At 42.7% G+C, this 27,239-nt stretch overlaps 1 protein-coding gene across 1 annotated transcript in view; it reads right to left on the minus strand.

Annotated features, from left to right (window-relative positions):
• LOC106570042 (uncharacterized) overlaps positions 1-24,759 on the minus strand; it is a 92,826-nt gene extending 68,067 nt beyond the window's left edge. Inside the window, exons 1-2 of the mRNA XM_014141968.2 lie at positions 24,105-24,759; positions 9,870-9,981 (exon numbers count right to left, since the gene is read on the minus strand). Of these exons, the coding sequence (XP_013997443.2) occupies positions 9,870-9,981; positions 24,105-24,283 (291 nt within the window). The 5' untranslated portion in view covers positions 24,284-24,759. The remainder of the gene's footprint in view (positions 1-9,869; positions 9,982-24,104) is intronic.
• Between the last annotated feature and the right edge of the window lie 2,480 nt (positions 24,760-27,239).

Consider the following 27,239-nt stretch of genomic DNA (forward strand, 5'->3'; position numbering starts at 1 on the left):
CCTCTGTAGGCTCAGCAACTGCATCACACCCTCCATGTGGAGCCACTGACCACATTTTCAAACCAAGCATAAATGGCCTTTTATTCTAGGCCATCCGCAATATAGATTTGTTACTGCTCGACTAAAACAATCTCGGTCGACCAACAGCCTAACGACCAAACAATCGAACAGTTGACTTATTGGGGTCAGCCCTAGTTGTCATTGTATTAGACTAAGCATAGGTGATTTGATGATGTTGAAATGTTGAAGTTGAAATGGTGCTGGAATAGGGGAGGCAGCTCCTGTTTTCTTTGCGACTTCAGGTAACTCTCTGTGGTTCTAAATTAATAGTTGTTTAGTGGTTGGAAACATTAACTTGCTTGACCATGCTGTTGGTCATGTAACTGTTTGTTACATGCAATACGCATTGTGGATTTTGTGGTTGCTCTCCAGTTTTGTGTTGAAACAAAAGTGTAGTTGAATTTATTCTGCCACCGTCTTCTTATTGTCTTCTTTAGGCCTATATATCACGGTCACAAGGCATATGAACTAACAGGATTTATAGAGAACACCACGCAATTATCAGAACACATAGGTTGTAATATGGCTTAATTTCTTTACCCAAGCACCACTACTGAAAAAAGATACTGCACCTTAACAGTTAGGAGTGAGCTACAGTCATACTACAGTAAAGCAAATTAAATGGATACCATAGCTGATAAGCTGATAAGGAAATATATTTTTGACATAATTGTATACAACATTTTTAATTTTTTAAATTTTTTACAGAATTGTAACTATGATTCTATTCCCATGGTGATATAATTACATTTTTTGATTCATGTGCATTACTATTTCTCAAACTGAGCTACAGTTATTACAGTAAGTGAAGTGGTAAGATCCAGTACGGGGATCAGCTGCACCCATATTGGGCATAACTGAAAAAAGACTTTGAGGACAGTGGACAATGACTACAGAGCAAACGTCTACTAGAACTGGAACCCCACTGGGATAATACCGCAGCAAATATACTGACCATCATCACAAATATCCACACAGAACTGGCAGTTGAGCTGAAAACACTACAGCAAACAGCACTGGACAAAATTGAGTTACAAATGGAGTCACTAGACTAGGACAAACATAGAGATATCCTAGACACAACCTAGACAAACACAAAGGTAAAACCCATGTCGTGTGATGAGCTACAACAGTTTCACATTACATTAGGTTTAAGGGAAAGGAACAACTGAAGTACTTTGGACATACATTACAGTATATTCTATGATCACAGCACAGCCATGATAAAAATGTCATAACTCATGGCCTCTCATATAGTATTGCTTAAATAGATCTCCAGATGGGCCGACAGCGGTGGCGACAACTTAAGAGACACAGATTACCTAACGTTTGAGAGAGAAGGATAGCCTAAAGTGCAAGAATATGACAGATTTTTTAAATACTTATTTTCTGTGTATTTTTGTATTTTCAAAAAAATGTGGCTAAAATCCACTACTTCTATTTGAAGTATTTGAAAGTGCTGAGCGATTAGTGCTTTTTGAGGCCGGTTCGATTATTAAAAATAATCAAATGTTTTTATTTTGGTTTAGATCATATTTTCTTAACATGAAATGCATTATGAAATAATGACGTTACAATGATGTTTTAGCTTTTTAATGGTAATTTCAAAGCCAAAAATAGTGACGATTAAATTGCCAAAACATTGAAAATATTCCATTGTCTCTGTCAGGTACACATTGGGTACACATCAATAGAAAAATAGGAAATTACTATGAAATAATACAATATTTCAGGTATTATTTTTCATGCCTTAAAGTAATCATCTAATTTATGTTCAGGCAGTAGCAGTCAGCCAGCCAGGCCATCTAACATTACGTCCTCCCCATACTGTACGCTGCAGAGCTGTCTGAAAAAATAATTTTACTAGGAATACTTTCAAACACTGTCTCTGTCCCTCTCGTCGTTGTGTACGTTCCTCTCTCATGCAGTCTGTGTGTATAAACCTAATGTAGCAGGCGTAAAATGTGATCTGTCCAGAGATCTGTATATAATGATGATATGCTCATGTCTCCGCCCTAACAAGGGAAGTCGTTGTCCCAAAGACGGGAAGGTAGGTGACAAGCTTAGGTCCAAAATAAGTACATAGAAATGTATTGGGCTTATTTTGGACAGATTTTGGCGAGAGTGAAACTTCTCGCTTCGCCTCTTCCTCTGATTTGATCAATGATAACTAAGACTCAGTGTCACACAGTGTTCTTGACTTGATTTCTCTCGTGAATGATTTGCAGTGGTGGAAAAGGTACCCAATTGTCATACTTGAGTAAAAGTAAAGGCTCAGTTGGTAGAGCATTGGTGTTTGCAACGCCAGGGTTGTGGGTTCGATTCCCACGGGGGACCAGTACGGGGGAAAAAATGTATGAAATGTATGCATTCACTACTGTAAGTCGCTCTGGATAAGAGCGTCTGCTAAATGATTAAAATGTAAATGTAAATGTAAAGTCACCCAGTAGAATACTACTTAAGTAAAAGTATTTGGTTTTAAATATACTTAGGTATCAAAAGTAAATGTAATTGCTAAAATACACTTAAGTATCAAAAGTAAAAGTATAAATAATTTCAAATTCCTTATATAAAGCAAACCAGACAGCATAATTTTCTTGTTTTGTTTTTATTTACGGATAGCCAGGGGCATCCTCCAACAGTCAGAAATAATTTACAAACAAAGCATGTGTTTAGTGAGTCCGCCAGATCAGAGGCAGTAGAGATGACAAGAGATGTTCTCTTGATAAGTGTGTGAATTAAACAATTTTCCTGTCTGCTAAGCATTCAAAATGTAACGAGTACTTTTGGGTGTCAGGTAAAATGTATGGAGTAAGAAGTACATCATTAAAATTACAGACGGAGGTGCAATTCCTTCCAACTTTGTTCGACATTTGAAGCTGCACAAAGAACGGTAAGTCGTGGCTAATATAGCCGACAGCTATATATAACTTTGCTAGTGTAGCATGTAGGCTAACGTAAAGTTAAATCAATGAGCCTCCACACAGTCAGTCGGTGCGGGAACGTGATCATTGCACCCAAGATTGAGCTACAACTGGCTAGGCAGTTGGTAGCCTAAATCCTGCCTGATGTAACCACAGAGGGTGTGTGTGTGTGTGTGTGTGTGTGTGTGTGTGTGTGTGTGTGTGTGTGTGTGTGTGTGTGTGTGTGTGTGTGTGTGTGTTTGTTTGTTCGTTTGTTGTGTACAAGCCTACATCGCCTGATGGCGCGGTTCTTTCTCATGGCTACCCATATATTTCCATCAAAATATAACGTTTATTTTTTAAAGTAATAAATATATATATTTGTAAAAGCATTCATGATTTGCGTAAATGTAATATACTAACTATTACCCTTGTTAAAAATATGAAATGGTATTACATTTGGCGAAGAGCACATTATGACTTGTTTAGGACTCGAAACTCACAGTTTAGGACTTGAGAATTGACTTGAGACTTGACTCGGACTTCCCTGTCTTGACTTGGGACTTGAGTGCTAAGACTTAAGACTTACTTGTGACTTGTAAAACAATGACTTGGTCCCACCTCTGCGTTACAGCAGTATTCTAAAATATATATATATTTTTTTTATTTTTATATTCCCCTCGTCAATCTACACACAATATCCCATAATAACAAAGCAAAAACAGTTTTTATTTTGCAAATGTATTAATAATAAAAACCTGAATTATCACATTTACTTAAGTATTCAGTCCCTTTACTCAGTACTTTGTTGAAGCACCTTTGGCAGTGATTACAGCCTCGAGTCTTCTTGGCACACCTGTATTTGGGGAGTTTCTCCCATTTTTCTCTGCAGATCCTCTCAAGCTCTGTCAGGTTGGATGGGGAGTGACACTGCACAGCTATTTTCAAGTCTCTCCAGAGATGTTCGATCGGGTTCAAGTCCGGGCTCTTGCTGGGCCACTCAAGGACATTCAGAGACTTGTCACAAAGCCCCTTCTGCGTTGTCTTGGCTGTGTGCTTAGGGTCGTTGTCCTGTTGGAAGGCCCAGTCTGAGGTCCTAAGCGCTCTGGAACAGGTTTTCATCAAGGATCTCTCTGTACTTTGCTCCGTTCATCTTTCCATTGATCCTGACTAGTCTCCCAGTCCCTGCTGCTGAAAACATCCCCACATGATGCTGCCACCATGCTTCACCGTAGGGATGGTATTGGACAGGTGATGAGCGGTGCCTGGTTCCCTCCAGACATAACGCTTGGCATTCAGGCCAAAGAATCTTGTTTCTCACGGTCTGAGAGTACAGTGGTTCATCCTTTAAAAGTTGCAGCGTACTGCGGTGCAGCTTGCATGGTGCCGCAGAATTCTATGGCACGTTATTTAAGTGTGAACCACTGGTACCATTAATGCTAGTTAGTGCTAGTTTGACCACCAGAGGGCATCTTTGAGAAGCAGTTGATAGCCTTCAATAGTGGCTGTAATAGAGAGTAGGGAACGCGGGAGACCGGGGTTCAATTCTCTGACAGGGAGGAAGGAGTAGGCTGTCCTTGTAAATAAGAATTTGTTCTTAACTGACTTGCCTAGTTAAAGTGTGGTGTCAAGCCTACGCACCAGATCTCCAGTGCTCCCCCATAGCCCGGTCTATCCTGTGCCTGCTCCCAAAGCCAGGCCTCCTGCATGTCTTGTCTCCCCAGCCTGGTGAATCCTGTGCCTGCGCTCAGAGCCAGGCCTCCTGCAAGTCTCCCCAGCCTGGTGAGTCCTGTGCCTGACTCCAGTCCGGCGCTGCCAGAGTCGCCTGCCTGACTGGAGCTGCCAGAGTTGCCCGCCTGTCCGGAGCCGCCACTACGGAGAAAAGCCCACCCAGACCCTCCCCTATAGGTTCAGGTTCAGAATGCCCTGGCCATAGAGAGGTTTTTATTCTCTATTTTGATTAGGCCAGGGTGTGACTAGGGTGGGCATTCTATGTTCCTTTTTCTATGTTTTGGTATTTCTTTGTTTTGGCCGGGTATGGTTCTCAATCAGGGACAGCTGTCTATCGTTGTCTCTGATTGGGAACCATACTTTCCCACAGGGTTGGTGTGGGTAGTTGTTTTCTGTTTGGTGTGTTCACCTGACAGAGCTGTGGGGTTTTGTTCCACTTAGTTTTTTTGTTTCAGCGTTCAGTTATAATAAACATCATGAAAACGTACCATGCTGCACTTTGGTCTACTCCTTCTTCCACAGATGAACGTTACAATGTAGGTGCCGGGCTATATGACCGTGTCATCAACTTGATAATATATAACGATATTTTGGAGGTTATTTCGTTTTCAAAAGTGAGCAATTGTAATCTGAATAATGGCCAAAATAATATTTGTAAAGGCCAAAACATTTATTTCTGTTTTTAGAGGGAGAGAAATGCTGGGCCAGTTGTGTGCCGTCCTGTGGGACTCCCAATCACGGTCAGATGTGATACATAATAATACTTTTTGTGGAATTATTTGTTTTGTCTTTTCTGGTGGATTAAACTGAAATTGCAACCAATCACGGCCGGTTGTGATACAGCCAACCTAACTTAGAAATACATTTGACGATATAATTCTCCCCCTAGCCTCCTTCTAGGCAAGTATATTGTCCAGCTACCTGCTAATAACCATAATGGCGCTGTACAACATGACCGTGTGTGTTTGAAAGAGTATTTTCCAGTAAGCAACAATTTGTTTACCTTCATTAGACAACGTTGTTCCAATATTTCTGTAAGTCAGTGATATTTATTCCCATAGTAATTCATTATGGATGCATAACTAAATAAACATTGGCATTTTGAAAGAGTATTTTTATCACTATTTTATTAACGAAAGCATAAAGATGCTATTATTAATTACATTGTTTTAGCTTGAACGTGCAGACTGGCACTAAGAACAGAGGGAACGTTTCCCCGTCAGCACCATTATTAGCGCAATGCCCCTTAAAGTGTTGCTCTGTGCTACCCAGTGTGACGGGGTGGGGGTCCACCCCCCCTCCCCCATGTGCTAGGTCCGTCTTCTGTGCACGGCTCTGTGGCCCATCCCGTGCCCCCTGCCCTCGTGCCTTGAACCTCACGCACTTTCAGTGGATACAGCTGGAGAACTGCAAGGCAATCCCATTGTATGCCACTCGGGAGCCATGACCAATATACTGTCCTGCTAATAACAAGGTTAATAATATATCTGTGAGAATATCCAACGGGCTTTTATATAATACTAAATTAATAATAATAATAATCACTTTGTTTAAAAAAATAACAATATTTTGGAGATGATTTCGTTTCCAAATAATGTAAAATTAGCGAGAAAAATATCATTCTTGAACATGGGGTGAGACATGGTTACTCATTTGTAAATAAAGCCAGTTTGTTATTTATAATGATTTATTTCTGTTTTTAGAGGGAGAGAAACCAAAAACCTACAGTCATCTCATGGGTCTCCCAGTCGAGACCAGCACAGGTATTGAACCAGCAGCTGTAGCAACACAGCTTGCACTGCTATGCAGTGTCTTAGACCGCTGCGCCACTCAAACGCTGTACAACATGGCCTACAGCACTACAGTAAGAGAAAAAGAATCCTAACAAAATAAATTAATAAAAACCTTAGTGTAACAACAGTTTTAGTAAGTAATACTGAAGTCGTGCACAATTATCAGTTTCTATTTAGGTTTATGTCGCCCATTCATTGTCAGTTAGAGACACAGTAGGACCCAAAAGCATAATCAGTTCTCCAACTCCCCCTTGCGCTGGTCTGGAGCAATGAAGTGGTGACGGAGGGTACAGTACTAAACCACAAATTACCTCTAAGTCCCACAGCATAATCTCAAAACTTTTAGTGGAGCAACCACTGTAGTAAGGTGCCTTTTGGCAAACTCCAAGCGGGTTGTCATGGGCCTTTTACTGAGGAGTGGCTTTCGTCTGGCCACTATACCATAAAGGCCTGATTGGTGGAGTGCTGCAGAGATGGTTGTCCTTCTGGAAGGTTCTCCCATCTCCACAGAGGAACTTTGGTGCTCTGTCAGTCACCATCAGGTTCTTGTTCACCTCCCTGACCAAGGCCCTTCTCCCCCGGTTGTTTAGTTTGGCCGGGTGTGTCACGCCCTGACCTTAGAGACGTTTTATTTCCTCTAGTTTGGTTAGGTCAGGGTGTGATATGGGGTGGGCAATCTAGGTTGTGGTATTTCTATGTTCCATTCTATGTTTTCTATTTCTTTGTGTTGAGCCGAGTATGGTTCCTAATCAGAGGCAGATGTCTATCGTTGTCTCTGATTAGGAATCATACTTAGGCATCCCTTTTTCCCTCCTTCCGTGTGGGATCTTGTTTTTGTACAGCTCAGTTTAGCCTGCAGAACGTGATGGTCGTTTTCTGTTGTTTATTGTTTTGCTTTAGTGTTCTGAGTTAAAATTTATTTATCATGAGCACTCACCACGCTGCACCTTGGTCTACTCCTTTTGACGATCGTCACAGGAATTGGAAGAGTCTTGGTGGTTACAAACTTCTTCCATTTAAGAATGATGGGGACCTTCAATGCTGCTGAAATGTTTTGGTACCCTGTGCCTCGACACAATCCTGTCTCTGAGCTCCAAGGACCATTCCTTCGACCTCATGGATTGTTTTTTTCTCTGACGTGCACTGTCAACTCTGGGCCCTTATATAGACAGTCCCTTAATAGACAGCCTTTCCAAATCATGTCCAATCAATTGAATCTCATAGAAAATGGTCTGAATACATACAGTTGAAGTCGGAAGTTGACATACACCTTAGCCAAATACATTTCAACTCCGTTTTTCACAATTCTTGACATTTAATCCTAGTAACAATTCCCTGTCTTAGGTCAGTTAGGATCAACACTTTATTTTATGAATGTGAAATGTCAGCATAATAGTAGAGAATGATTTATTTCACATGTTATTTATTTCATCACATTCCCAGTGGGTCAGAAATTTACATACACTCAATTAGTATTTGGTAGCATTGCCTTTAAGTTGTTTAACTTGGGTCAAACATTTCGGGTAGCCTTCCACAAGCTTCCCACAGTAAGTTGGGTGAATTTTGGCCCAATCCTTCTGACAGAGCTGGTGTAAATGAGTCAGGTTTGTAGACCTCCATGCTCGCACACGGTTTTTCAGTTCTGCCCACAAATGTTCTATAAGATTGAGGTCAGGGCCTTGTGATGGCCACTCCAATACCTTGACTTTGTTGTCCTTAAGCATTTTGCCACAACTTTGGAAGGATGCTTGGGGTCATTGTCCATTTGGAAGACCCATTTGCAACCCAGCTTTAACTTCCTGACTGATGTCTTGATGTTGCTTCAATATATCCACATAATTTTCCTGCCTCATGATGCCATCTATTTTGTGAAGTGCACCAGTCCCTCCTGCAGCAAAGCACCCCCACAACATGATGCTGCCACCCCCGTGCTTCACGGTTGGGATGGTGTTCTTCGGCTTGCAAGCGTCCCCCTTTTCCTCCAAACATAATGATGGTCATTAAGGCCAAACAGTTCTATTTTTGTTTCATCAGACCAGAGGACATTTCTCCAAAAAGTACAATCTGTGTCCCCATGTGCAGTTGCAAACCGTAGTCTGGCTTTTTATGGCGGTTTTGGAGCAGTGGATTCTTCCTTGGTGAGCGGCCTTTCAGGTTATCTCGATATAGGACTCGTTTTACTGTGGATATAGATATAGATATAGATACTTTTATACCTGTTTCCTCCAGCATCTTCACAAGGTCCTTTGCTGTTGTTCTGGGATTGATTTGCACTTTTCGCACCAAAGTACGTTCATCTCTAGGAGACAGAATGCGTCTCCTTCCTGAGCGGTATGATGTCTGCGTGGTCCCATGGTGTTTATTCTTGCGTACTATTGTTTGTACAGATGAACGTGGTACATGCAGGCGTTTGGAAATTGCTCCCAAGGATGAACCAGACTTGTGGAGGTCTACAATTTCTTTTCTGAGGTCTTGGCTGATTTCTTTTGATTTTCCCATGATGTCAAGCAAAGAGGCACTGAGTTTGAAGGTAGGCTTTGAAATACATCCACAGGTACACCTCCAATTGACTCAAATGATGTCAATTAGCCTATCAGAAGCTTCTAAAGCCATGATATCATTTTCTGGAATTTTCCAAGCTTTTTAAATGCACAGTGTATGTAAACTTCCGACTTCAACTGTATTTAAGTAAGGTATTTATGTTTTTTATTTTTAATACATTTGCAAAAATGTCTAAACTTGTTTTCGCTTTGTCATTATGGGGTATTAGATTAAAATTAGTTGAATACATTTTAGAATAAGGCTGTAATGTAACAAAATGTGGAAAAAGTGAAGGGGTCTGAATACTTTCCAAATGCACTGTATCTCCAGAAGGACTGACAAACCCTAAAAGCATGCTTCAGTTCGGCTGGCGCCTAGTCGAACTTGGCGAGCTGAACCAAACGAGTGTTTGTTTGTCCATTTTGAGGTGCCGTAGCCAGTATATACTTACTCAAAATAGTCCGAAATAATCTAAGATAACTCAAGAAATGTGTCATTAATTTTGACGTTTGTTTCAAAGAGATATTAGTCACACAATTTTACATCTAACCAGAGATGTTTGGTGCAGTATTTTTCAATGGAAAAATATGAAAACGAGTTCTCTCTTGTTGAACGACAAGAAATACTTTATTGAAGAATCACTACTGTTGACCAATCACCGACGAAGGGCCGTAGACTTTGGTCCGAACTTCGGATAGCCTCCAGAAAAAATGCTGTGTGCCGGAACAACTGAAAAAACCCTGACCGAATTCCACCGAAACGTCACAAAATGTCATCAAAATATAGGCATAAACTCTACCGAACTGTTTTGGTTGGGATGCATGCGGATGCCTTAACTGACCTTTGATCTGGGAGCAGTCAGAGATCTGGTTGTCTTGGTGTGACTGACATCAGGCCAATCCTTAGCATCCCTCCCCAGGGCATCACCACCAGATCCATTGGTCTCAGCAGCACTGGAGAACACACAAATACAACCTGATTAGGTGTGCTTGCTGAAGGCAAAGCACAACTCTAGATTTCTTACATCTTATTATTATTCCACTCGCTCTAGCGCTTCAACCTCTTGAGCTGTTAACACTATACCACCTTTAGAATGTGCAGACTGACCATGTTCAGGTTGCTTGAGAAAATATTTTTGATACTTTATAAAGTAACAGTCAAAAGTTTGAACACACCTGTACTCATTCATGGGTTTTTCTTAATTCTTTACTATTTTCTACATTGTAGAATAATAGTGAAGGCATCAAAACTATGAAATAACACATGGAATCATGTAGTAACCAAAAAAGTGTAAAAGAAATCAAAATATATTTTATATTTCAGATTCTTCAAAGTAGCCACCCTTCGCCTCGATGACAGCTTTGCACACTCTTGGCATTCTCTCAACCAGCTTCACCTGGAATGCTTTTCCAACAGTCTTGAAGAAGTTCCCACATATGCTGAGCACTTGTTGGCTGCTTTTCCATCACTCTGCGGTCCAACTCATCACAAACCATCTCAATTTGGTTGAAGTCGGGTGTTTGTGGAGGCCAGGTCATCTGGCCTCCACAAGCTATGGGCGGAGTTAGAAAGTTGGCTGTCAGAAGTATTACAATGGAAATGTACTTTTAATGCATTTGTCTGCATATATCAAGACATGGCATATGAGGGTAAAGTGAGATACCTGATGGGTTGGACGATACCTTTCTCGTTAATCATATTAAAAATATATAGTATATTTAAAAGCTGGAAATCAACCAATCCTCAGTCATTAACGCAATGGAAAGGTCAAATGCTAAATTATCTAAAAATAGAAAGTGTGTGGGCGACAGAGAGAAACAAAATGGTGCAGTTTAAGGCCATGGGGGTGTATGCTAGTGGGTCTGGGCAGGTGTGATGTAATTGATGTTTGTATGTTGCTGTTTCTCTGGCTCAGAGGGAAGAGTGCTGATGCATGTAGACGGGTCATGTCATCTTCCAAGATCCTTCCCTGGTGGCATGTATACCCTGACAGAAGCACAATGCCTTGCTTGTGTGGGCTTCATAAAGACTTCATATAAAGGCTCATAGACCGACATCTTCCTATCTAAGACATGATTTGGCTGCTGTTCAACTGGGCATACCTAAAGAGCCTCCTTCAGCTGCACAGGCAGAAATAGAGGGAGAAAGTGAGGAGCGCCTCAGTGCAACTAGACAGGACACTTTAAGAGTTCAGGATTTGCATAGAGATATATTGGTTCACAGCCAGCCAAGCCACCCAGTTTCCCTATTCAAATGATTTAATATACTGTAAGGCTCACCTTAAGGGCTCAGGCTATTATTCACAAATTCAATTTGGGATTTTAAAGTTCTGCTCAAACGACGCGTTATGCCAACCTTAATCGTTAATAGAATCACATGCATACAGTATATAGCCTAATTAAGGTTGACAACAAACTATACTAAGCAAAATCTTTGAAATTGTTGCATGTTCCGTTTATATTTTTGTTCAGTGTATAGTAATCAAAAATATAAACGCAACATGGTCTGGGTTGGTCCCATGTTTCATGGGCTGCAATAAAAGATCCCAGAAATGTTCAATACGCACAAAAAGTGTATTTCTCACCAATTTTGTGCACACATTTGTTTACATTCCTCTCAGTGAGCATTTCTCCTTTGCCAAGATAATCCATCCACCTGACAGTTGTAGCGTATCAAGAAGCTGATTAAACAGCATGATCATTACACATGTGCACCTTGTGCTAGGGACAATAAAAGGCAACTCTAAAATTTGTCACACAACACAATGCCACAGATGTCTCAAGTTGAGGGAGTGTGCATGTCATAACTGTCAGAAGGATTGGACCAAGGCGCAGCGTGTAAAGTGCTCATCTTCTTTTATTAACGTGAACACTTAACCAAAATAAACAATACGACAAAACAGTTCCGTAAGGTGCACAGACAATACGGAAAACAACCACCCACAACCCACAGGAAAAAACAGGCTGCCTAAGTATGGCTTCCAATCAGAGACAACGAAAGACACCTGCCTCTGATTGGAAACCATACTCGGCCACACATAGAAAATGAACATAGAAAATGAAAACTACAACAAATCCCCATGAAACAAACCAACCCCAAAACACACAAAAACAACACCCCCTGCCACGCCCTGACCATACTACAATGACAAATGACCCCTTTTACTGGTCAGGACATGACAGTGCAATTGACATGCTGACTGCAGGAATGTCGACCAGAGCCGTTGCCAGAGAATTGAATGTTCATTTCTCTACCAACGTCATTTTAGAGAATTTGGCGGTACGTCCAAACAGCCTCACAACCTCAGACTAGATGTAACCACGCCAGCCCAGGACCTCCACATCTGGCTTCTTCACTTGCAGGATGGTCTGAGACGAGCCACCCGGAAAGCTGATGAAACTTTGGGTTTGCACAACTGAAGAATTTCTGCAAACTGTCAGAAACCATCTCAGGGAAGCTCATCTGCGTGCTCCTTGTCTTCACCATGGTCTTGACCTGACTGCAGTTTAGCATCGTAACTGACTTCAGTGGGCAAATGCTCACCTTCTATGGCCACTGAAGTGTGCTCTTCAAGGAGGAATCCTGGTTTCAACTGTACAAGGCAGATGACAGATGGTTTGCTGATGTCAATGTTGTGAACAGAGTGACCCATGGTGGCGGTGGGGTTATGGTACGGGCAGGCATAAACTACGGACAACAAACACAATTGCATTTTATCAATGGCAATTTGAATGTACAGAGATGCCATGACGAGGCCCATTGTCGTGTCATTCATCCGCCGCCATCACATCATGTTTCAGCATGATAATGCACGGCCACATGTTGCAAAGATCTGTACACAATTCCTGGAAGCTGAAAATGTCCCAGTTCTTCCATGGCCTGCATACTCACCAGACATGTCACTATTGAGCATGGTTGTGATGCCTTGTGATGCCCTGTTCCAGTTCCCGACAATATCCAGCAACTTTGCATTCCATAGGCCACAATCAACAGCCTGATCAACTCTATGCAAAGGAGATGTGTCGCGCTGCATGATGCAAATTGTGGTTGCACCAGATACTGACTGGTTTTCTGATCCACGTCCCCACCTTTTACGTATCTGTGACCAACAGATGCATATCTGTATTTCCAGTAAAATCCATAGATTAGGGACTAATGAATTTATTTTAATTGACTGATTTCCTTATGTGTAACATCTTTGAAATTGTTGCATGTTGTTTTTAAATTTCTGTTCAGTGTAGTAGTAAGGGGGAGACTGGTATTGACACACATGTGCAAGCATGCATGTATAATATGAAGTTCTGTGGCGTCTAGGAAGTTTCACCCAGAGCCTGAGGGGTGAAGCATACCTGTGTAGCTCCTAGTAATTGTGCACAGTATGTGAGATAACCTTGCCACACTTTGGTAAAGGTAGACCTTATTCAAAAACATCTATTTGACATCTGTTTAACTCAAATGTTGGGCAATAAATACAGTGCTATAAAACACGAGAATTCTACAGAGTAAACTACTATTATCTCTTGCTGATATGCCTTATTTGCAGGTAAACATACTCTTATTTACACACCTCCCGGTAAACCAATAAGTTCTATTGACGGAAGCGTTGTTTCGAGATCCAGAAAACGCATTGTGGATGTCACGCCCTGACTTTAGAGAGCCTTTTTTATTCTCTATTTTATTAGGTCAGGGTGTGACTTGGGTGGGCATATCTATGTTTCTATTTCTTTGTTGGCCTAGTATGGTTCCCAATCAGAGGCAGCTGTTTATCGTTGTCTCTGATTGGGGATCATACTTAGGCAGCCCTTTTTCCCACCTGTGATTGTGGGATCTTGTTTGTGTGTAGTTGCTTTCTGCACTGCATGTAGCTTTACGTTCATTTTCGTATTTTGTTGTTTTTCCCGGTGTCATTGTTAATAAAATAAAATGTACGCCTACCACGCTGCACCTTGGTCTCATTCCAACAACGGACGTAACAGTGGAGCATACAAGAATGCTAGTGTACTGGGGTCACTGAGTTGACATGACATTTGGGATCAATAGTCAAATGGCTAAACATGAACAATAGAAGGTAATGTAACATTCAGATATGGGAGAAGGTACTGGGTCAAAAATATGAAGCACATATTGTTTTCACTATTGATTTAGCTACCATTGTAGAACTATGAAGAGGGGAGTGTGGACAGTGGTTGGAAAAGTACCCAATTTCTCTTCGTGCCCCTTCTCTGAGCTAAGGCATAAATATGTCCATAGACAGTCCTCCTTAGATACAGATAATGTAGCTAAAATTCTGTCTAGACAGATGGCTGTGAAGAAGCTAAGCTATGCACAAGGACAGAATGGAGTGGGACGTGTCTTCAGTTATGTCAAGACAAATTTTATTTTTAAATTGTGAAAAAGGGTTATGCTGAGGCCAGGTTTCCTCTTGTCACACAACTGCTCTGAGCACTACGTGATAAGTTCAGTTAACACTCCACACTGGATTTTTAGACTAAACGGCATGAAGTGCTCTATATTTGGAAGTATCTTTACCTGTGTGATTTTGGCAATGCTGACTGGATATTGTAATGATCTTTTATGTAGTCTCACATATGGGATAATTTTTTTTACATTTTCATGGAGACATGTGTACTTAAAACCTTTCCCCTTCACCACTCCCCATTGAAGAGATAAAGGTGGTTTCACTAGAAGGGGTTATGGGTGATGTGTAGATAATCCTCTAAGAAAACCAATGGTCCAGACCTCATGCCTCTATCATAATCCGCTCAAAAGTTATTGGAGTTTTTATCTTTGTAGGATGGCCAGAATTCGGGTGACTAACTTCAACTCATGTCATGCTACTTTTGCGACACACGGAAACAACTTTGAAGACGACGACCACGAAAGGCAAAATCTTCAAAAGTTGTTCAGAGAAACCTGCACTGCTATATCAACAAGGCTCTGTGCTTATTAATGGATATATTCGGTTACAAAATCAGACTTTTTGGGTATAATGTTAATGATATGTTAGAGAAAGACCCCACTGAACGATTCAGAACATGGAACACTCATATTTGTCTTGGTAAAATTGATTTTATAACATAAGGAATTTATTTATCACCAAAGCCTATACTAAATAGTCAAACACGGCAACTACCCTTGATACCCTGGAATTGACTAACACCACCAAAACAAACACAGCCTAAACCTCAACTCCATTGTTTTACTGGTTTGGCCCTCCTGCCTTTGAATGAACTCTTCTATGAAAAGGAAATGTTTACTCTTGCTGTTGATCCAGGCATTGAGGTGTATAGTTGGCACTGTTCAAATAAGGCAACCTGGTGTATTGGTGCCAATAAAAACAGATGTCAACCGCCGCTGTCTAAAATGACCAACCACATGATTGTTGTGTAATGTGCTATGCCGCTCATTCACCTGTTTGTTCATATTCAACTTTGACACTAAATAAGGGTCAAAGTTTCATCACCACATAGCATACCTAAATAAAGCCATTGAGAATTTTGTAGGATCAACAGAAACATAAATGTGTGTAAATACTGCATGTTTGGGCTACCCTCAGATGAGCATGCAAAGTGGATGGTTTGACCCGGTAGCTCTGCATCCTGTCTAGCGTGTTGTGTATGGTTTAACACCATAGGGACTGGACCTCTTGTAAGGTTGCTGGTTCTGAATCACCCCACCACCTTCGCAGAATTGCAGCTGAGGATTCGCCACTATTGGGGGAACTATCAATACGATAGTACAACTGTATGAAAGAACAAAAGTTATCGAATAGTTATCCACAGACTAACAATGATGTTGTTGCCTTAATGTCTGGGGCCAAGGAGGGCCAATTTTGAATGGCAGGTCATGGTGAACAAATATGAAAGGTGATATGACAGGTATCATATCATTGGGAGGATTCCTATGATATCTACACAATATACTGCATCTACACAAGGTAATGGTATAGGGACCACACCAATCGTAAATTGGATATTTTAGGACTCCAATTATCAACTGACCCCACATAGCCTGGGATCCAGACTGCAACCATTTAGTCGAATTTTGCAACCCTTTGACTTGGTTGTGAGAGTAAAATTTTACTGGTGCGATCTGCACATTCTACCTGATTACCTCAATCAAAATGTCCTACATTTTGAATTATCCTCAAGATTCCTGTAATAAAAAAAAGTGTCTGCCCTGCCACTGTGCCTGTTTCGCTGGGGCCGGCTGCTGGAATTAACGAGTCTCTCTCTCTCTCTCTCTCTCTCTCTCTCTCTCTCTCTCTCTCTCTCTCTCTCTCTCTCTCTCTCTCTCTCTCAAAAAAAAAATACTCTCCCTCCCGTGGCTGATGGCTCCCGCCCCCCGTCTCTCAAGCAGGCAGCACAGGTCCCCCTGTTGACTTTCTCTCAGCACACTATCAATGCATGTGGCTTTCCACGTTGCTTCTTAATATGAATCCACATGTTTTCTGTATTTTCCTATTAGTTTGTGTGTCTTGCAAAACACTAGTTAGTCGGTCTAAGGAAGCTGGCACGTGTAACGCTAATCGCTAACTAGCTGGCCAGCTCAATGCCATTTACCTAATGCACTGAACTAGAGCAAAGCAAACGTTAACTCTAATGGCTCCCACATACCAGTACGATTATCAAACGTTTGCGTGCCGGGTGTACTTAGCACCTCTGAACAGTGTCAGCGGTCAATCTCTTTTGTGTTCGACCACACCGACATTGAAGCCATCAGCCTTGTTAAAATACTCCAAAACAGAAATTGGCAGTAGAGTTGCATTCTTAAGCTTAGTTTGGCAATGCTATTCCATCTGTATTTTGCTTTGAAGCTTTCCAATGTTAGCTAACTAGCTAGCTAGTGTTGTAGAAAGCCCTTGTTGATACTAGCCAGATGGCCACAGCTAGTTAACTAGCTAGCCAGATGACGAAGAAACAATTTAATTCACTCTCCATAATCCCATAGTGCCAGCCCATAGACAGTTTTTTTTAGCTCGCTAGCTAACGTTAGCTAAACCGTTAGCGTGTCATTCGCTACCTAGCACAACACTTTTTTCCTTTTTGCTGTCACTCCTGTCAGCTCCCCCACATGGAGATGTATGCTCTATCATTGGCTCAAAGCCAAGTTATCGGCCACTGAGGAGCATTGCGTTTCTACAAGTAGAATCGTCTGGTTCGTCGGTACCAACTCGTACGCAGCAGGTACGTATTTTGTTCTAGCAAGAGAAGGAACAGCCTCCTACTGTGATACTTAAGTACTTATCAACAGTCCGATTCTCAATATGCTTCATGCTGTCACGCCCTGACCATAGAGAGCCCTTGGTTCTCTATGGTATAGTAGGTCAGGGCGTGACTAGGGAATGTTCTAGGTTTATTATTTCTATGTTGGTGTGCTTGGTATGGTTTCCAATCAGAGGCAGCTGTTTAGCATTGTCTCTGATTTGGGATCATATTTAGGCAGCCATTTCCCTACTGTGTTTTGTGGGATCTTGTTTTTTAGTTAGTGCATGTGGCACCTCTGATGTCACGGTTCGTTGATTGTTTGTTTCTTTTTGTTTGGAAGTTTCGCTTAAATAAATATGTGGAACTTCAATCACGCTGCGCTTTGGTCCGAGTATGCTTCCAACGACGTTCGTGACAGAAGATCCCACCACAACAGGACCAAGCAGTGTGCCCAGGAGGAGAAGATATCCTGGGCTTGGGAAGAGACCAAGGAGGAGAAGACATCCTGGACTTGGGAGTAAATCTTGGCAGGACACAAAAGCCTGCCATGGAAGCAGACGCAAGGAGAGAAGGGAGGACAGCGACGACGCCGGGGTTCGCGGCCACAAGGAAAGCTCAAAGGTGGGGGGCACACGGGGTGGTCGGCGGAGCCGGGGAGTGAGCCAGTGACAACCTGGGAGGAGATAGAGAGGTGGTCGGTCGACCCAAGGAGAGTACCAGAGCCCGCCTGGGAGTTAATGGAACAGTGCGAGGAGGGATACCGGAGAATGGAGTTGGCTAGGAGTATGCGGCAACGCAGGCGTTTGGAGGAGCGTGTCACCAGTCCGGTGCAACTTGTACCGGTCCCACGCATCAGGTCTCCAGTGCGCCTCCCCAGTCCGGTACGTCCTGTGTCCCCTCCTTGCACTCGCCCTGAAGTGTGTGTCCCCAGTCCGGTGCGTCCTGTGCCAGCTCCCCGCAATCGCCCTGCGAAGTGTGTCATCGTTCCGGTTAAATTTGTGCCGGCTCTACGCACCAAGTCTCCAGTATGCCTTCACAGCCTAGTACGTCCTGTGCCAGCTCCTCGCACTCGCCCTGAAGTGCGTGTCACCAGTCCGGTACAACCTGTGCCGGCCCAACGCATCAGGCCTCCAGTGCGCCTCCCCAGTCCGGTCCGTCCTGTGCTTGCTCCTCGCACTCACCCTGAAGAGCGTGTCACCAGTCCAGTGCAACCTGTGCTGGTCCTACGCATCAGGCCTCCGGTGCGCCTCCCCAGTCCGGTACGTCCTGTGCCTGCTCCCCGCACTTGCCCTGAAGTGCGTGTCACCAGTCTGGTGCCACCTGTACCGGCTCCACGCACTAGGCCTCCAGTGCGCATTTACAGTCAGGAGCTTCCGGCGACAGTTCACAGTCCAGAGCTTCCGGCGACGGTTCCCAGTCCAGAGCCTCCAACGACGGTTTACAGTCCAGAGCTTCCGGCGACGGTACAAAGTCCGGAGCTTCCAGCGACGGTTCACAGTCCAGAACCTCCTGCGACAACCCACAGTCCGGAACATCCTGCGACGGTCCACAGTCCGGAACATCCTGCGACAGTCCACAGTCCGGAACCTCCTGCGACGGTCCACAGTCCGGAGCCTCCTGCGACGGTCCACAGTCCGGAGCCTCCTGCGACGGTCCACAGTCCGGAGCCTCCTGCGACGGTCCACAGTCCGGAGCCTCCTGCGATGGTCCACAGTCCGGAGCCTCCTGCGACAGTCCACAGGCCGGAGCCTCCTACGACGGTCCACAGGCCGGAGCCCTCCTCTGCGCCGATGCCCACTCCAGGCACAGTGTCCAGTCCAGCTCCAAGGCGGGAGCCTTCCTCTGCGCCGGTGCCCAGTCCAGGCACGGCGTCCAGTCCCGCTCCAAGGCCGGAGCCTTCCTCTGCGCCGGTGCCCAGTCCAGGCACGGCGTCCAACCCAGCTCTATGGCCGGAGCCCTCCTTTGCGCCGGTGCTCAGTCCAGGCACAGCGTCCAACCCAGCTCCATGGCCGGAGCCCTCCTTTGCGCCGATGCCCAGTCCAGGCACGGTGTTCAGCCCGGCGCCATGGCCGGATCCAGGCGGGGGCTACGACCTGCACCGGAGCCGCCACCGACACTAATCACCCCCCCCCACAGTTGGTTTCAGGTTTTGCGGCCGGAGTCCGCACCTTTGGGGGGGGTGCTGTCACGCCCTGACCAGGGCATGACTAGGGGATGTTCTAGGTTTATTATTTCTATGTTGGTGTGCTTGGTATGGTTCCCAATCAGAGGCAGCTGTTTAGCGTTGTCTCTGATTTGGGATCATATTTAGGCAGCCATTTCCCCACTGTGTTTTGTGGGATCTTGTTTTGAGTTAGTGCATGTGGCACCTCTGATGTCATGGTTCGTTGATTGTTTGTTAGGGTTGCGCATTTTGGGGAATATTCAGAGGTGGAAACTTTCCCTGGGAATTAATGAAAATATATGCAAATTAATATTAATGCCATTTAAATGTAGATGTTTTTTGCATTGAATGTATTTATAATATCATATGGAGACAGAAACATAAACATTTTACCTTATCATAAGTAGACATAATTGCAAATGGTTAAATCCTTCCAATAGAAATAAAAACAACTATTTTGTTATGAATTGAACATGAATTAAATGAGTTGACTCTTCACATGGGATGATTTCACTGAACAACAAAAGAAAGGAAATTTTGAATGATCCATCGCATCTACCAAAAACGTTTCCAACATACATCTGTAAAATGATAGTCTAGAAACTAAAGCTTTGGCTGTCTTCCTCTCAGGCTTCCATGTCTTCTCCCAGGACCTCCTCAATGGCCACCTCTTGAACATCAGACTCTGACGCCTCATCTTCACTGTCACTTTCCAACCTTGTTGAGGATGGCTCATTGTCAGGCTCAAAAAGCCTCAAATTTGCCCTGATGGCCACCAATTTTTCAACCCTTGTATTGGTCAGCCTGTTGCGTACTTTGTTGTGTGTGTTCCCAAACAAGGACCAGTTGCGCTCTGAGGTGGCTGATATTGGTGGGATTTGGAGGATGATGGAGGCAACAGGGGAAAGAGCTTCAGATCCACAAAGTCCCTTCCACCAGGTGGCTGCTGAGATATGTTGGCACGACTTCGCCAGACTGCCAAGAACCTTGCACTCATCCAGTCCAAGGTGGCGAGACACAGTAGTGATGACACCATAGGCCTTATTGATCTCTGCACCAGACAGGATGCTCTTGCCAGCATACTTGGGGTCCAACATGTACACTGCAGCGTGTATGGGCTTCAGGCAGAAGTCTTAAAAAAAAAAATATGTATTTCAGAACTGCAGTTTATTCTGCTTGGAGCAACAGTGAAGTGGGCAGGGCAGTAAGGATTTCTTCTCTTACATCTGTAAGCAGAATCTGAACATCAGACAGGATGGCATTGTCTCCCTCAATCCATGCAATGGCTACTACTATAGGTTTCAGGAGTTTCAGGCTGCATACCACTCTCTCTCAAAATACATCCAGGAGGATCCTCTTGATGGGGCTGTCCATATCGGCAGACTGTGATATGGCCATTTGTTGGAGAGACTCCTTCCCCTCCAGGAGACTGTCAAACATGATGACAACACCACCCCAACGGGTGTTGCTGGGCAGCTTCAATGCGGTGCTCTTATTCTTATCACTTTGCTTGATGAGGTAGATTGCTGCTATATCTTGATGACCCTTCACCTATCTAACCATTTCCTTGGCTCTATTGTAGAGTGTATCCATTGTTTTAAGTGCCATGATGTCCTTGAGGAGCAGATTCAATGCATGAGCAGCACAGCCAATGGGTGTGATGTGAGGGTAGGACTTCTCCACTTTAGACCAAGCAGCCTTCATGTTCGCAGCATTGTCTGTCACCCGTGCAAATACCTTCCGTGGTCCAAGGTCATATATGACTGCCTTCAGCTCATCTGCAATGTAGAGACCGGTGTGTCTGTTGTCCCTTGTGTCTGTGCTCTTGTAGAATACTGGTTGAGGGGTGGAGATTATGTAGTTAATTATTCCTTACCCACGAACATTCGACCACCCATCAGAGATGATTGCAATACAGTCTGCTTCTCTATAATTTGCTTGACCTTCACTTGAACTTTGTTGAACTCTGCATCCAGCAAATTAGTAGATAAAGCATGTCTGGTGGAGGGGTGTATGCTGGGCGAAGAACATTCAGAAATATCTTCCAATACACATTGCCTGTGAGCATCAGAGGTGAACCAGTTGCATACACAGCTCCAGCAAGACATTCATCAGCATTTATCTGACTACGTTCCTCCATTGAGTCAAAAAAACGTCTGATTCCAGGAGGACCATGAGCTGTTGCTATCGATAAGGTGTCTGATTCATCATTTTCACCTCAAATAGAAGTACATTTTACATTTCAGTCATTTAGCAGACGCTCTTATCCAGAGCGACTTACAGTAGTGAATGCATATATTTCATTTCATGCATTTTTTTTTTTTTTGTACTGGCCCCCCGTGGGAATCAAACCCACAACCCTGGCATTGCACACACCATGCTGGCATTGCAAACACCATGCTCTACCAACTGAGCCACAGGGAAGAGGGACTTTTGTCAGAGGTTGCTTGTTGTGAGCGTTGAGGGAACTTTATGCACATGGCCAGATGATTCCGCATCTTTTTTGCATTCTTCACATATGATTTGGCACAGTATTTGCAAATGTACACGGCTTTCCTTCTACATTAGCTGCAGTGAAATGTCTCCACACATTAGATAGTGTCTGTGGCATTTTCCTGTAAAGATTAGAAAAAAATGGGTAAAAAAAATAGTTAAGCAGTTAGATTAAACAGCTCCTTTGTAAGATAAATGTTTTAAAATGAAACATGTATGGAAACAGGTGAATTAACATTCCTCAGTTGGCAGGCTCAAGCATGCTAAAATCCACATGGTACCAAAATCTAACTAGCAGAAATTGTTAACAAGTTAGAAATTATTTAAACACACTTTGCTGTAGGCTACTATTTACTAGTTAACAAAAAATTATGTATGTCATATAAAATATATTCACCCCACCCAGTATTGTAATCAAAACTTACCAGAAAGCATGTAGTTCTTGGCTCAGACAGTGTAGTAGTGTGGGCTCAATAGCATCTCAATAGTGTGCAAGATCTTGAGAATCAGCTGTACATGTGATGGAAGAGTGCACTGCACATGCAGAGGGTTGCAATTCCATTGAATTGGGGATAGTTTAACCAAAATATGCCACAAGACCTAGAATTGCCTTATGTGTATCCCACAAAGAAAGTTAACTGTTATAAGCTAAAATTCCCAAAATTAACGGGCTAACTTCCCATGGAAAATGTCCGGAAAATCTCCAGAAAGTTTCCGACCTTTGAAACCCTATGCTTAATAGAGGTTGCAAATTGCATTCAGTGTGGTGTATATCAGCATGTTGTTTGTGGAACAGTATGTTCTGAATCAGAGAGCCTATTGTGTAATATTTGTCTTAAATGTAATACCTATTAAAATGTAATTAGGGTCCCCTGGGAAACACTGACCAACACTTTGGTTCCTACCTTGTCATAACTCCTACCTGGCTTTTTCATTTCTTGTCATGCAAAACACCAACCATGGCATTAGAATAATTATTATTTAGAAGCAACCAGTTGTCCATATTATAGAAAGGAGGGTCTCAGCTTTCTGTAGGTATTTGTTTCTCAATGCTAAATACTGAGCTCAAAACACACTGTTTTACAAATAAATATCTGATATGGATTTAAAATATGGAGCGTGTGAAATGTGCATCGGTCATCATAAGTGCACTAGGTCTCATTGCAAAGTATTTTTTAGGACATTACGTTTACTGATTAATACAATGCTACTAGCAGTAGGTTTTATATTTAGAGTTAGACCTAATGTGTTTTCAGCCCTATTTTGGCAGTAGCCTATTTTATTTATTTATTTTAGCCTATAATATAACAAAAATAGCCTACTTGTAAACCTTAAATTCATGACAATTCATAAATTCATGACAATCACTGGATTATCTAATTCATTGAATTCCAATTGAGTAGTCCCCCAAGTAGTCCCCTTCTTAATAAAGCTTTATGAATGACTTTATAATCACATTATAAGATGATTATTCCTATTTTTTCTGTTGTGTTACACTGCAGAATGATGGGCTGGTGCTACCAACTGAAAAAGTTAGCCTGGAGCCCTGACAATTAAACCTTACATCTGTTAGAACTGTACTGGCATTGAAACCCAGGGTCGCAAGTTTGACACTAGCTACAGCCAACCACTAAATATTTGAAAAAGCTACCCCACAAACGGGATAAACCCTGCAGATGTATTCAATGTTATACTCTATCATGAACCATAATGATACCTATCCAGTCAATTACTGTACCTAGCAGCAATAGGTAGTTTAGCGGTTCGAGTGTTGGGCCAGTAGGCTAACCGAAAGGTCGTGGCTGAAGACCCAAGCCAACAAGGTGAAAAATCTGTCGTTGTGCCCTTGAACAAGGCACTTAACCCTAAATTGCTTAAGGGGCGCCGTACTACTATGGCTGACCCTGTAAAACAACACGTTTCAATGCACCTATCCGGTGTATGTGACAAAACAATAACATATCTTTTTTTAAAACCTAATTGTTCCCACTGTTTAGAGATGCGGGCAATAAATATAACAAACGTGTGAACTCATTTCAAGTCATGCACAAAATAAATAAAGTATGCTATTCAAAGTCTGTGGACTTCAGTGGAACATTATAATGGTAACGTTATCACGAAATAAGACAGGTGTCATTCCACCAAACCAGTAACATTATGTTGTTTCAAAAAGAAAAGCCTGGAACTATTTCAAGTATTTGGCATAGCCTACCCGACGACTACTTGCTTCTCTTCATTTTTGTTGGGTTTCCACTTTTTCTTGAATTTGAAGAGCTTAAATATTTTTCGTCCACCGTCATCTTTCTCTTTCTCCACAGAGTCGGTTAAATTGGCTTCGCTTTTAGAAAACAAGCTTTTGAATGACTTTTTGGAACTACTCTTTTTCGCCATCTTCAAGTGAATTCCTGACACGAGGTCGAGATCTGGCAAAACACCGAATTGTCACGAATCTTGACATGAAAAACACAAGCTCAGCTGAACCTGCTGACAGCAAGATGACAGCTGATCCTCGCACTTCATTTTCTCCGGTAGCACGCGCAGTTGCGCACAGGTGAGTGACAACACCGGGAGTCTGTGTATTGAGTGTAGGTTTGACTCCCGGTTGTACATCGTTCTGGTGTGTATCGACGGAAAGTAACACTATAACAATGTTTCCGACTTCACCAACAACAAATAAACGTTTCCTGTCAACAACGGCATATGTATAACCTGTAGGAACTATTTACCAGTCGTAAAGTCAAATGTGTCCCTCACTATCAAATACATGTTTGAATCCAACTTTTGTCTGAACCGCACCATATTGCTGCTGCACCCAATACACAGACTCCCGATGTTGTGGCCCAAAGCTAGCCCTTGTGATGCGTTAGTCAAACATTTTAAGGAAATCCACATACCTGCAGATGCGTAAATCGCTCAAATATAGACACAATTAGAGCCAGACTATTGATAGACAGATTTTGGGATAAATATAACAGCTCATTTGTGCTTTTTGGCTAGATAATCTGACGTCAGTGCGTTCAAGACAACTGGGAGCTCATTAAAAAAACGGAGCTCCGACTGGGAAAAATCGGTTTGAATGATCATCCAACTCGAAATTCCAAGTTTGAGGATCATGCTGCACTCATGCCTCGGAAACCTCATCGGAAAATTCACACAGGACACCGGATAAGACAGAAGAAATACTCCAGATATAACAGACTAGCCCTAGCCCCCCGACATAAACTATTGCAGCATAAATACTGGAGGCTGAGACAGGAGCACCATTGTGAGAAGTGATAATCTTCTATTTGTAACAATAACAATAATAAGTGATGAGTATGACTATTATAGGCGTAGGCAACAGATCTTGATGAAATTACATGTTAAGCGAAAGGTGCTGAAAGGACAGTGCCAGGATCAGACAATGATATTAATTAAAGAAGTTGAACCAACTTGTGGTGGTGACCGATAGTTGAAGGCAGAGGCAACATTTTGGTTTTAGAAGTTGGGGGGACATAACCTGGTGGGGGGTCTTGGGGTCCGACCCCAGATTTTTGGGGTGCATCAGAAGCTAATTTCCTGCATTTCTACACAATCCAATGTGACCCATGGCCCTTCTAGCCGTCTCTATTTAGAACAACAAAAAGTAAGCAAGCTAGGTAAGAGGTCATTATTAGATATGTTTATGATTGATAAGATTGAACTACATCATAGGTAATTCAATAATCAATATTGTTTCACCTTTAACTAATAGCCTAATAAATTGAATAACTCTTTAAAAAATCAAGTACAAAGACTTTTGACGGTCCTTATTAAGGCATCCTCTATATCAAATTTCAGCCAGACTGCCCAGCCTGCCCAAGCCACCTGCACACCTGACCCCCACCAGTCTAGTCAATTCCTCAACTCTGTCAACTCTTTTTTTACAAGGGAAAGGTTTGGAAACAAAAATACAAAAAAACACATACAACTACACATACACATTAACACACAGAAACAGCACATCCTCCATATAATTACTCTCATAGGCCTAATAGTATTGTAGAGCTCTTTTAACTTTTACACCAAATATAGCTGGGTCACCCTGTTCTGCCCCTAGGGGTCTACCATCCTGCAGCGCCCCAATCCAACACACCCAACTCAACTTTAGGGTCTTAATGAAACATTATTGGTTTTGGGTGTGTTGGGCCAAGACCAGAGTGACAACACCCAGGGCCAGGACTGAGCCACCCAGCAGTTAGGGATTGCCTAAATGGGTATCTTCCCTGACAGCATGTTTTCAATACAGACTCCTTTTGTCATACTGTACTCCATACAAAGCATTCAGACCTTATGAAAGTTTCCCAGTTTACCCTTAATCTTGTAATAAATCATATTGTGATACATAACTTGACATTGTGGAAGGATAACCAACATTCCAATTAATGGAAATGCATTTCTTAGATGCTTGATTACACAGTTTCGTTTGATAACAGTCTCCAGTATCACCATTTACAAGAAAAGAAAAACAGGGAAAAGGGAGAATCTGAAGACATGCTGAGATAAAAGATATACTCTGCTAGAATTCAGCCAGCCTTCACAAGACCATAACAAATACAGTGCATTCGGGAAGTATTCAGACCCCTTAACTTTTTCCACATTTTGTACATTACAGCTTTGTTCATCAATCTACACACAATACCCCATAATGACAAAGCAAAAATAAAACATTTTCACATTTATTACCAAAAAAAATGGAGTATTCAGACCCTTTGCTATGAGACTCGAAATTGAGCTAAGGTGCATCCTATTTCCATTGATTATCTTTGAGATGTTTCTACAGCTTGATTGGAGTCCACCTGTGGTCAATTCAATTGATTGAACATGATTTGGAAAGGCACACACCTATCTATATAAGGTCCCGCAGTGCAAAAACCAAGCCATGAGATTGAAGGAATTGTCCGTAGAGCTCTGAGACAGGATTGTGTTGAGGCACAGATCTGGGGAAGGGTATCAAACAAATTCTCCAGCATTGAAGGTCCCCAAGAACACAGTGGCCTCCATCATTCTTAAATGGAAGAAGTTTGGAACCACCAAGACTGTTCCTAGAACTGGCCACCAGGCCAAACTGACCAATCGAGGGAGAAGGGCCTTGGTCAGGGAGGTGACCAGGAACCAGATGGTCACTCTGACAGAGCTCCAGAGTTCCTCTGTGGAGATGGGAGAACCTTCCAAAAGGACAACCATCCCTGCAGCACTACAGCAATCAGGCCTTTATGGTAGAATGGCCAGACAGAAGCCACTCCTCAGTAAAAGGCACATGACAGCCCTCTTAGAGTTTGCCAAAAGGTACCTAAAGGACATGATAAACAAAATTCTCTGGTCTGAT

This window comes from Salmo salar, chromosome ssa14 (genome assembly GCF_905237065.1).
Source record: "Salmo salar chromosome ssa14, Ssal_v3.1, whole genome shotgun sequence".
NCBI lineage: Eukaryota > Metazoa > Chordata > Actinopteri > Salmoniformes > Salmonidae > Salmo > Salmo salar.